This window comes from Tinamus guttatus, unplaced genomic scaffold (assembly GCF_059628265.1).
Source record: "Tinamus guttatus ecotype Peru unplaced genomic scaffold, ASM5962826v1 Tinamus_guttatus_pri_ptg000202l, whole genome shotgun sequence".
Lineage (NCBI taxonomy): Eukaryota > Metazoa > Chordata > Aves > Tinamiformes > Tinamidae > Tinamus > Tinamus guttatus.
Genome location: NW_028288736.1, coordinates 4,112,866 through 4,126,108, shown reverse-complemented (window position 1 = coordinate 4,126,108; position 13,243 = coordinate 4,112,866). Strand labels below are relative to the sequence as shown.

The 13,243-nt window shown below is 38.8% G+C and overlaps 1 protein-coding gene across 1 annotated transcript; it reads right to left on the bottom strand.

Annotated features, from left to right (window-relative positions):
* Positions 1-376: 376 nt before the first annotated feature.
* LOC104570080 (sodium/hydrogen exchanger 9B2) lies at positions 377-11,827 on the bottom strand. The gene is made up of 11 exons (XM_088524040.1): positions 11,735-11,827; positions 10,041-10,287; positions 8,357-8,527; positions 6,751-6,893; positions 6,297-6,424; positions 5,207-5,382; positions 4,627-4,733; positions 3,352-3,501; positions 2,097-2,205; positions 1,820-1,956; positions 377-870 (listed from the first exon to the last, which is right to left on the bottom strand). The coding sequence occupies exons 1-11, from the start codon at positions 11,825-11,827 to the stop codon at positions 631-633; spliced, it is 1,701 nt and encodes a 566-aa protein (XP_088380166.1). The 3' UTR covers positions 377-630.
* Between the last annotated feature and the right edge of the window lie 1,416 nt (positions 11,828-13,243).

Genomic DNA, 13,243 nt, shown 5'->3' with positions numbered 1-13,243 from the left:
CACAGAACTTCCTGGTACTTTCAAAGTCACTGTACTGGAGTTTCAGGCTTTTCCAGGAAGATTTCTTTTTGTTTGGAAAGAAAAGCATATACAAAATACAGATACACACACACAGCAGTATAATTCTTCCATATACACATGTATACTCATACACTCTACCAATAATAGTTTCAGAAATGCCTGCCTAATTCAGAAGCTATGTTTCCTGAGCCTTTGAACTTGTCATCTGATGGCCCAGTTCCAACCACCAGAAGTTAATCATGTTGGTTTTAATTTTTTTTTCTGCTTAAATTCCATCTCCCTGCACCACTCCATTACTGAACAATTTAGATCCTCTTCCTGGCCTCACACCCACACATTCCAAATAACCGTTGCCTGCTAACTTCTCCAGTGACTCATTGCCTGGCCAGCCTAGTCACTGTATGTTTAGCTCATTCATCTGTTAAGGCACCATCAACAGTTAAAAATATTTTATAAAAACTGTTTAAAAATATGTTTCTAAACTGTTTTCAAAATAGCAGATACAACTGATAAGTGGTTTTGGTTTCCTCCAAAAAGACTGAAAATGCATGGTGTTTACTCAATAAATGTAGCAGGGGCTTAAGGACTGTATTCCTATATGCATCTTTCTTAAGAATGTTCACACATCTCTGGCTCTTCTCCAGCCTCAACACATTCCTCATCTTCCTTCTTATTTGGTTGAGTCTTCTGCAAAAGTCTGGGTCCTGCCAAGCCAATAGCCAGGGCTCCAATCGGAGCTGTGATCAGGATAGCCAGGAAAGCTACCGTCAGTACATCTATTCCATACTTTTCCAGTTGCTCATCCTGATGCCTTCTTGCAGTATCCAGGGCAAGGGAGCCTATTGCAGCCTGAAGAAAAGAAAACATTGCTCAGATGCAGCAAGTAACCACTAACATTGAGAGGGGAAAAAGTTTTATCATTCAATTCATACTTAGTACTTGGTTTTAATTCATTCATGTGCTTTGCTTCTAGGCAGGATGTAGAAAGGTAAGGATTACGTTACATCTCTGGTAATGATTTTCACTTGACCACACTCTGAAGTTCCTAAACTAATGAGTTAGTAGCCCCCTCTGAAAACCACTTCTGAGGTGTCACATTATCCCTCTTCTGGAAAAGGGATAATTAACAAAATGGACCTGTGTATCTCATATTGGAGCTGTGAAAATGCTGTACCTTGAGAATGGGTCCTGACAGTAGTCAGCTAGTAGCAGTTTCTGAAAGTTTAGTTTATAAAGCTTGCAATATTAAATATGCTGCTTTATTCAATTGTGTTTGCAAATAAGGCTTTGTCTCAGTAGCATGATTAAGTGACTCAAGATCAGTGATATAAAGGAAGAAGGACACAATCTGCCTGAGGCTTATCTAGCAATGAGACTGTAAGGCCACCTCTCCTTAAAATGGCCACAAACTAAAACCCCTTCTGAGCCTCTGCTGTGACCATCCCAGCAGACAACTCCTGCTACAAGATGAAAACCCCTAAAACCTGTGTGTAACAGCAAAATAATCTGCTAATACCAGCTATTCTACAATAAAATCTGTTTGTACAATTCATCGACATTGAAAAGAACATGACCTCAGATACATGCAAAATGCTCTTACACTGTACAGAGGAAGCCCCCCTTGCACTTCTACTTAAGTAGACTTAATGCTGAACTGTTTAGGATATGAATAATACAAATAATACACTCAGCTGTTAATGGCCTTCTCCTTCTCCCAGTTTACTTTGATGCTAACCAGGAAAAAGTTATCCCAAGGGCAGTAAATACAGCATGTAATGAAAGCAATGGCTTGGTTTACCTGGACAGTGGCTTTGGGCATCCATGCCAGCGAGACAAATACTTTCTCCTTGAAATTAAACCCGGCAAAACACACCATCAGGAATGTGACTAGGATTCGTACAATGAGGGCAATGCCTAATGTAGTAACACAGAGCCCTACAACAAAAACAAAAACTTGTCAGCATTACTACACAGAGGTGCCCGAGTGGAATAAGCTTCATAACACGCATTCAACATGCATCTTAACCATAGACTGCAAGTTACTGAAGAGCTGGATAACTAGTGAATGATCTTACCCACAGTTTCAGGCCTGAGAGACATAACAGATACTTCTGCTCCAATTAAACCAAAGAGAAAAGGCTGAAAGACATTCCACGCAACTGCAACATTTTTTTCTACTGCCTTCTGCAACATGAAAACAGAAAAAAATAACTGTGAATTCATCACAACCTGGTCAAGTGTACACAACATCCAATTAATCACAGGATAAGGTGAAAACATATCATAAACACTGGTCGGACTCTCAGTTTATGATTAACTTTTACCTCAGGCTAAAAGGTTTAAGGTTAGATGTACACCTTGCAGAGGTCAGAGTACGTAAAATTCAGTAAATGAATATTTGTTCTTTCAAGAAAGGAGAGGGGTGGGGAAGAGAACACTGATGTATGAATAGTAACAAAGTAGTTTTCAAACTATTAAAAAAAAAAAGAAAAAAAAAACATAGCTGATTTTCCACAAAGCTGCTTGTTCCTCCATTTCTGTCTTAACAGGGTCAGATCTTCATGAGCTTCAGTAACAGCCTAACTCTGCTCCTGTTGCACTCAGATGGAGGCTTTGTTCCAAGTGAACAGGAGCCAAGTTAGGCTAAGGAAGTCTGAAATCCCACCTTAGTCAAGACTATTGAATTTTCAGTGGGAAGTGCTATGCAAGTACAAACTACTCTGTTTGAACTCCACACTCACTTTGTCAAGAGGCTTCATTTTTACACTTAATACCATTTTTTTAAATTAAGTGGATTCCACAATAGCAAATAGTGTCCAGGACTGAATGTGCAAAAGTGTGGGACTCTAACCATTTTCCTTATTTTCTTATTTCCCTATTATTTTAACCCTTTTATTTATTTATTTTTTAAAAACAAAACAAAAACATTTCACTCCACTTACTGCCCCTGTAATTGCTTTAGCATTGGGAATGGTGTTTCTTGCTTTCTGTGGACTACACTTGCTAAGCTGCTTCCGACCAGGATTGGTACAGTACAGTGTACAAGACAGCCTGAGAGAAGGTCAGCAGGAAAATCTCAGCAATACACCAGCTACGCAGTAGGCAGACCTCTCCAGCTGTATCTGATAACAGTGTGTCTAAAATAAGCCCAAAAATGAGCATGCTTTGTATGGACAGACAGCAACTCTCAGCCATGCTAAATGTCCCCAAACTGGGGCAGAGGATAGCTTAAATCTGTACACCCCTGAAAGCTTTGTCCATGCACTATTGCTGCTCCTGCCAGAAACCAAGCTCCTTTGGTGTAGCATGCTTATTTGTAGAAACATTTACCTTGTCGTCAGACCATCCCACACCGGCAACAAAAGCTAGGACCAATGTGCAGAGCCCTCCTGATCCAGGGAAACCAAAGCGGATGCTGCCAAAAACAGCAAACATGGACAGACCCAGAACAAAATATGATCTCTTCCATGCCAGAGATGCCTGCAACAAAGGAAACGAATGAAAAAAAGAAAGTTTAGAAACAAAGTAAAAAAAGTTACATGTCATTTTGACAAAGGATACCATAATAAAGAAATGAAAGCTTTCAAGTAAGATGAACTATTTGTTTGGGCTCAGGGCTTATAATTCCTGAAAACTAACATTCTTGAAGTGTAATATTTCTTCTCTTCTGCCCATCTGAAAACTCTGCGCACAAATGGTTTTTTGTATCCCAAGGAACACAATGTTCTATTCTCACGTCCCCAGTTCAGCTCTGTGATAACGGTACAGTCAAATATTAGAACAGTTTATCTGAGGAGGGGGGGAATCCTTGCCACTAGATGTTTTTAAGTACAAGTTGAACAAATTTTTGTCAGAAATAGTCTGGGTTTATTTTATCTATTCTCTCAGCAGACAGTTACATCATATGAACTCCACAGTTCTGCTACACTGTTTTTATTTATCGTCAGGTAGGCTCCTATGCCACATTTTTGATATTTAGTAAGAAGAAAACTTGCTTTCACTGAAGGCATTAGATGCTTTGCAAACTGACCTCAGCAGCCCACAACACATCTACTGTATTCTACAAATTTATGTTCAGTTAGTCACCACTTTATATCAAATTAACCTATTACAAACTTCAATTTTATTGAAGGCAACACATTCTAATCACTTACTGATAATGTGTTTTAAGTAAGTTGACTTATCTGTTCTGCTCCTTTTTGCTCTTGTACCTACTGGAAACATCTTACAGAAGCAAATGAGAATCATATCCATCTTATTATTTATTGTGCAAAAGAGGAATCTGACTCCTTCCTACATGAGTGGATGTTTCCACTGCTTCAGTGGGACCAGGATGGTAAGCTGGGGTTCCAAACTCTCTCTCTCTTTCCATTGGGAAAGACTGTCAGATCATCAGTAGCAATGCAAACAAGTCATCTACCACAAAACCTTTACAACAGTCAATTTATAATCTGGCAGCTATTAGTATATGTTTTGAGTGCTCTTTTCACCCCAAAACAGCATCATTCAAAGGTTGGAAATTAGTAATTTAAGAATAGCAATCTTTTATAGAGAAATGCATGCTCTTCCTAAAAGAAAAATTTAAAAATTATTCTTAGTTTTCACCTGATCATGGCTTGGGAAGTACCGAAGAAACATTCCCAGAATCGCCCCAGCTGCAATGCCCACAGCCACCTCCAGCACTCCGCGAAGCACGTTGTACAGAGTAGAACCTAATGGCAAAAGCACAGTGAGTTCAGAGACTCTAATACCTGGGACCCTCCAGCCACAAAAGCTGTTAGACTTGTGAGGGTGTTTAAATTATGTGCGAGTAAAGGGTTTCAGGAGGGAATCTACAGGTCTGGAAGAACCTGATGGTGCATTTTTCTCTTTATTAGCTTCATGTCAAAAAAGTGCATCACGGAAAGGAAGGGCCACTGCCAGAGCACATTCAGGCCTAGGGAAGACTGAAAGCACTTATATTGGGCCTGCAGGGACCAGCCCCAGCAGCCCACGGAGCCGGAGGGGGAGAGGGGGGCGGGGAATCTCCCAGAGTTGTGTGACCCACAACTTTGAGAATAAGGTTACACCAATACTTTTACATGGAGATATTAACAAATAAATTATTCAGCCATAACAGAACAAGCATTCCTCAAAATATGAGAGTTTGTTCTGGCCTTCCCCAGCCACAGAGTAACAAGCATACCAGAAGAAAAAGCTATCCCAAGACAGGTGTTGAACCCAGTAATGGCCAGGATGTCATCAATGCTGCCAGCAGCCATCAGCAGGGTTGGGACACCCTTCTCCACCCCATAACCCCCTGCTTGTAATATCAACATTGAGGGCACCACCACAGCAGGGGAAACAGCACCTAGAACAAAACTGAAGACACATGGTTTCACTCTCTCTTTAAAAGAACAAACGGGGAGAAGAAAAAAAAAAAAAAAAAAAAAAAAAAAAGGAAAGCCCTCAAAACTTTCTGACCTCATTCCTTTTAAAGCGTAAGTACACAGACCTTTGAGAGATTTTCTTACCTTTCCCTGTTAATTACAAGGACGTATCTATGCAGATTTATAACCAGCTTTTACTTCCTGCCAGCTCAATAGTATTGAAAAAAAGCTCCATGAGTACACTGCCAGCAGGCGTGTTCCTTGATATATCCCATGATTTTCCATTTAGGAACCTAACCTCATGGGTATGACTTGGCACCTGGGTTCCCTCTCATGAAAAATCAGTGTGTGGCAGAGAAGAATGTCATCCTTCCTCTTCCGAGATATGGGTCTAGACCAAGTCTACAGTTTAGACAGAACCTAGATGAAAAAGGTTGCCTCTCTAAGATTATTATTGCAGTATTTAACAATGCCATATCCTTACTTTTCAGTGACAGGGAGACTATGCTACAGGCATTTCTTCAAGTGGATATTTTGAATTCCAGCACAAAGATCCTCCTGTATGTGCTACTCGGTCCCTAAAATCTCTTCGTGTTATGGTTAAATACCCAGGGATTGCACCACCCTTTTCCTTAAGCACCCAGATCACAAATAAAGAGTAATGATGCAAGTACTCCTCCATGGCCTGGAAACATGACCTTTAAATTAGCCACAGAGACAGACAGGGATGGTAAGCAAACAACCACAGGGGCTAGGCACATTTTCCATTGTATTTCACCACAGGACAGTTACTATTAACCAGCATTAAACCGAGGTCTCTTCTTTAGAGGAAAGGAAAACAGTGATCACTTAGGTGTCACAGGAAAACAGTAACCTTTGTTATATAGGAGAAAGAGTGTAGGTTACCCTAATATAAATCCCCATTGCCATGGCAAATACATGAACAAGTAGGCTAGAACAGCAGCTGTGCATGTCTCTGAGATGCATGGTCCAAAAGAAAGCCGCAGACAAACTGCTTTCAGCCTCTTAAGGGCCTGCAATAAAAGCACATTCAGACATTAGTATATGCACGCTCAGCGTCCTAGGGAAGAAAAAAAAAATATTTAAGTTCTGATACGGTTTATTAAAGAACCCCCTTTGAGCTGCAGTACAGGTTATGGCTTTTTATTTTTTAAAAAAAGAAAGAAAAAATACCACTACCTAAGTCAGAGTTAAACGCAAACCAAAACAGATTTGGATTTAAAATTGTAAGCATGGCAATGAAACCCTGTGCATCTGTGTTTGATAAGCCTCCTGCAAGTCCAAATAAGCAGGGGCACAGAATAGACAGAATTTGCTTCACTAATAGTTGGTTGTATACCTTTGGATCCAGGCCAAGTCCTGCTCGGGTTAAGATAATGGAAAGAGCAATATTCCTCAGTGCTGCAGACCAGCGCAGGTTTATCTGGATGATGTCACTGATGACTGGGGTATTTCGGATGAAAAAACCAGCAAGCAACATCCCTTAAAGAAAATTTAACAATTGAACATTCATTTCAAAAGCTGGAAATTGTTCAAAAGGTTCCGAAGTGCACGAAATGCAGGTATCACTGAAAACATAATGCCGAGTTCCTTGGGAGACCTAATCTAAAGAGGCTAATCATGAACTAATAGATTTTAAATTGTTTGACAATGCAACACTTATGCAAAGCTGGGGTGGGGAGAAGGGAAAAAGAAAATCAAGTCAGGAACTTGCTTTTCTTCCCAATTTGATCTACTTCCAGGATCCAACCTTTTACAAATATTAGCTTTGAAGGAGGTCTCTGATTAGACAGTTTTGCCATCTGAACCGTAGTCCTGGAAAGATGCAGGAAAGCATGGAAAAGGATAACTTGAAACTGCAGAGATTCACCACTATAATATCTGATGATTTGAAGATGCATTTTTGTGGCATAACTTCTCATTAGCCACATTAAGAAACGGGAAAGACCAAAAGCTGATACACAGTGTGCTTAGGTAGCTTCAAGTCTGGTAAGAGACCGTAAGCTTTGGCTGTGAATATGATTTGCCCTGGAGCACTCTAAATTTTTGCATATTGATCTTCTTACACCCTCCTGGAAAATAAAACAGTGCTGTAATTAATCTGCAGTGTGTCATGATAATTATGTCAGCCTTTGGGCTAAAGTACTGATCATGGGCCTTAATCAAGGTTTGCATGAAGTCCAGGCCACTAAAGCTGCCAAGATCCAGAAGTCTGCTAAAATCAAAAATCCACCATAAGAGGATATCTTTACTGTTCTGCTCCAGGTTGTCTGCTACAAAAATCTGTCTGTAGTACATACCTGAAGAGCACTATGCCTACCCAATTGTTTCAGTAGCAGTTTCATTCTGTTTTTCCTCAAGGACTGAGGCTCACTGTGAGGTACACAGTACTGAGAGCCACATTAAACTTCACCTGGTACAGACGAATCTAGGCAAAAATTCTTATGTGAGACTACAATATTTGTATTCTTCATGTTAAAAAGAGTATTCAAACACTTTTTTTTTTTCCATTTGACTTAGATTTCTCCAATTTGCCTCAAAGCCTGGGAATATGAGCCATTAACTCTATCCTGACCAATTCAACTGACATATGCTGTCATGCTTAAGTTTCTGCTGTTCAATATTACCTATCTGACAAGCAGCTTCATGCTCATCTCATAGCTTTCAGATATAGATGTAATTAAAAAATGCCTGAGTGTACAATTCTCTGGCCCTCAAAGAATTCAAAGAGCCTCAGTAACATTCACACTATTTTACCTGAGCCATTTGGGGAGATTTTGCACCTTCTCTGAAAGAAATTGATACAAATAACTTGGAAAAGCTACACATTTTGAGCCTGAGGCAGTCTGCATGCTCCCAGTTTTAACATATTTAACATATAGATGTCTCCCAACTGTTTGAATGACAAAATTATCCAAGAAGAAAATGAAGAAAGTATATCTTACCAAGAAGAGCAGGGAGAGGAGGCAATGTTGGTATTTTAATGAGTCCAAAAATTTTACCTCCAATGACAGCAAAAAAATAAAGAAACAGAATTCCAAACAGGTTTCCACCTGGGAGGCACTCAGCCCCAGTGACGGACCAAGTCACAGCCCAAACCAGGACCACTGTCACAACTGAAACAAGAAAATAAATATCCATATTTAATAATTTCTCAGGGATGACTCTGTTCACTGTTGGGTCACATCTGTTTACTTAGAAATGAGTTTAATCCTAACTATGTAAGCTTGAATGCTCCCTAAATGGATCTCCTAAAATTATATACATTAAAAAGCTGCAGAAAATGAAAAAAGAAGCATCATTAGGGAACATAAAGGACTGAGTGAGCCTTCGCCCGCTGTGCAAAGCAGTTATCAGGGCCTGAACTTACAATTAAGATTTTTTTTTTTTTTTTCACTTCTCACATTCATATAGCTGCTTTCTTCTGAAGAAAGACTGCAGTAAAAACCTGCTGCTGTTCAATCTGAACAATGAGGTTTGAATACTTGCCAAAGTATTTAAGCATCATTCTGTGGCTGGATGGGTAGCAACACACTGTTCTATCTGTGGCGGGGTGGGGATGGGGGAGAGGGGGAATCTTAAAGCAGGTCCTTTCTCCAGACATCTTAAGGCAGTACAGATTTGTTCTTGATACAGCAAACAGGTGTATTTTCACATTAAGAACTTCTTTATTTCTCTGTGTTGAACCTATCTCAAGTTCCGAAAATGTTATACGCGGAAACCAGCATGCACAGATGCACATGTGTAAGAGTGACGGAGTATAAAAAACTGCAGTGAAGAGGTTTATAACCATATAGAATCATTAAGGTTGGAAAGGACCTTTGGAGATCATCTAGCCAACCCCCCCGCACATGCAGGGTCACCTAGAGCACGTGGCACAGGGCTGCATCCAAGTGGGTTTTGCAGATCTCCAGAGAAGGAGGTTCCACAACCTCTCTTGGCAACTGTTCCAGTGCTTTGTCACCCCAAAAATGTATTGCACTTCCAGACTGGGTTTTTCTTTATCTTGTTATAATAGAAGGTAAAGAAGAGATTAGCTGATTCTCAATTTCAGAAACGTAAAACCCCAAATGAGACACAGCAGAGGCCATGGAAACAGTCAAACCCATAAAAAATACCTCTTGTTTGGAAAAGTCAGAACTAACTGGTTAGTCAGACTCTTTTTTCTGTGTGCATCTGCAGTGCAGGGTAGGTTTAAAGAAAGGTCAGTGTGTCTTGGCTTCACAACGCAGAGCACTAAGAAATACAAGGCATCGTTGCAATGCCTTGTGTTTGTAGACTCAATTCCATAACAAATCAGTGTGCTAAAAATGCACTGTGTTTATAATCATATTGCTTTCACCCCAAAAAGAGCAATCAAAAAAGTTAGGAGCTCTTACTTCCGATCAAAACAATTCACAGTGCCACAAACCTATCATGTTTAACATGGAAGACGAATGGAAGAATATTCTAATCTTTGTTCTACTTCAATATTTCTTCTACTAACACGTTGAAAGATGTGCTATGTAAAACAGCTATTTCCCTTCACTACTTTTTCTCAAAAGTCAGACATCATACCCAGAAAATCAAGTACTACTTTGCCATTTCTCAGTTTAGCTAAACATGTTGTGCTGCATTTAACTTACGTACCATTTGTCACTATTTGGGCTAGTAAACCTTGAGGAGGACAGGCAAATATTTGCCTCAATGTTCTTGCAGGTGTTGAAGACTCAGCAATCTGTTCCTGAGGCTGCTGAGCACCATGATTCAAGAGGGCAGTTTCTTCTGTTTGTATGTTTCCGTAAGTGCCTTTGGGGTCCACCGTTGGCCCTTCCTTAATTAAAACAGAAAGACTCACAAGTGGCACTGCATGCATTTGTAGCACTGTACAAGACACCTGCAATCACATGTGATGACTGTATCAATGAATTATTACACTGGAGGCTGGGCCCTTTATTTTTTTATTTATATATTTTTATACATGTATATATACACACAAATACATGTTTATATATACACATACCTATATGTATGGATATACACATACATATACTTTCATCAACATATCTTATAAAAAACAGTATTAACAGGCTGAACTTTGTCTTTTGTCTGAACTAAGTAGTTGTCAATATTTTCTACAGTTGGATAGTGTTTTGGTCCAGAATACTGTGTTGGATTAAACAGAAGAATTAACAATTAGTATCACTCCAGTGAGACAATAATCTGTAATAACACTCCTAATGAACTTCTGTTACAAAGCTTTGAACAAAAACAACATAATCTAGCACTGAGTAGGCAAAAAAAAAAAAAAAAACCCACACCACACACACACAGCATGGATGGCCGGTGAAAACATTACTCACTTGATCCATTGCTGGAAGGCTCGAACTGTTAAGTCAAGAGATGAAGAAATACTACTCCAGGAGTTTTTCTCCCCTCCTTGATGAAGGACTTCTTCAAACTGCTCTCTTATACTGATTCATCTACTTACCCATATTCATAGCCAAAACATTTTTTTTGACCATTTTTGGGTATATATTTTGCTTCATTTTAGGGTCCTTGTTTCTGACAAGTTAATCAGCCACCTTCCCTTATAATTATTCACCTTCATGTCAGCAGGTTGTCATAGGACAACTATGGAATTCTTGCCTACACTGTGGCTTGGCCTTCAGCCAGTAGTAGTTCCCATTTTCCCATTATTTCTGTCTTGTGTATATATACATATAACGCATCCCTTAGTCATTGTCACAGATGGAACACCAAGTCTTGTGAGCTTTGAGTGAAGAGTTACTTGGTTAACCATCCTGTGACTAGCTAACCATGCTTATAGAAGATACTCAGCACATCTCTACAATCAATATTATATTATCTAAATTATCTTTTATATTTTATTCTTACTTGCATTTATCACTAGGCTATTTCAAAGTCATCTTTTTCAAAGTTAACTCCAGAAATATCCATATAAAAGTTTAAAATTGTTTTGTTAATTTTAACAGATTAAAAAGTGAAAGATAAAAGGAGATGCACAAACAACTTTTAAACACACTGATAGGCACAATTTCAAGCAGAAAACTCTTTCATTCAACTCTTTCCATTCAACTCTTTCATAACTAGCTGTAAAACTTAAACTGATTAATTTTCTAATTCAAGTTGAAATTGCAGCCAATCATTTCCAACTGTCCAACACACTACAGACTTTGACTCAATTTACTTGTCATGTAAAGAAATTCCTTATTGCAAAGGAGAATCCTTTTTACATTCTCTTCAGCATTTTAACAGTTATAGAAAAAAATGTGAAAGCAAAGTTCTTCTGACTAAATCTGTAACTTTGAGATCCTAATTACCTTACTTTTGTCATGCATGGGAATCACGATGTTTTTCGCACATGCTGACAGCTCAGAATCTTCATTCTCATTTCCAGTATTCTCTTTTACCATTGTGGTAATCCTATGGAAAACAATAAACACTAAAAGGGTTAAGGAGAAGTAAATAAGGCTAAAGAGAAGTAAATAATAGTCTTTTTAATGATATGGCTTCCTTCCACATGGACCAGATGAAAGACTCACATCCCGATTTTGAATTTCATGTAACAGCTCCCTTTTTTTTTTTTTTTTTTTTTTCTTTTTTGCATACCCATGTGTGTTGCACATAAGAGCAAAAGTCACTGTTAGAAAGACTTAATTAAGCTTGTAGAGTACAACAAACCCTCCAGGTTTTAGAAGCATTGTGGTCTGCGCAAGAGAATATAGCTTACATACATATTTTATGCCTTCTACAGAAGGCAATTTGTTGTCAACACCTCTTACCAGGACTATTAGTCCTGAAAGCATCACAGGATCTGTGAACAAAGCAACATAAGTGGCCAAGAAAAAGCATCATTTCTGAAGTACACACATTTTTTTCCTAACTTAAGACCTGAACAATTCCACCCTGATTTTCAAGGAATTATTTCAAGAAAGTGGTTTCTGTTAGACATGGCTATTCACAAACACATTGACTGAATACCTAAGAAATAAAAGATGTTTGAATCAGCTGGTTTACTGTGCCAATGAGATCCACATGCTTCACTTAATCATCAAATTGTCTACAAATTAGGATTTGTTTGCTTTGGGAGATTTCACTCTCCAGCACCTCCTTGGCTCCCCACAAAACAAGCAACATGAGCCATGTTGCTCTCATTTGCGTAAGTAGAGGTTGCCCTTAGAATATTCGCTTCCAAGCGGGAACTATAGAGCTTATGATTCCAGGAACTTCTATGAGCCTGAGAACAAAAGTCGGGAATTAAAGTCTGCTTTATTATTTGGGAGTTGCATGTGGCAGTACACTGCCTCTTCCTCAGATGCTGAATTTGTTTGGCTAAGATGCCTTTGATCCCTACCAGACTACATTTTGCAAGTCTAGCACATTACCCTGACCATAAAAACACAACTCAATTTGAGCCAGAATTTGAGCCAAAAAAAAAAAAAAAAAACCCTCTTAAACTGCTGGAAACAAGTCAGAGAAGCAGTTCTCACAGTTATATATTTGATATCTAGGGTTGATTGATACCATGAACAAAGACAGTGTTTATTATAACATCTAGGTGTTTCTGAGATGTTCTGATGCGAAACTGGTTCAAAACAAGACCAAGAGAACAAACATAGGGCTACAGGCAAACGGTTTCACTAATACAACATTTCTGCTTTCTTTCAAGTTAAAAATGTTAGTTTATTCAAATTCCATTATTTCTCTACATCTTTTAATTACTATTTGTGGAACCAAAGAGTTGTAATCCCAATGTTCCTTATGAACTAATTTATATCTTTGATTTTCTCAGAGGATGTTCAGGATTTTGCCAGGGCAGTCTTTTCAAT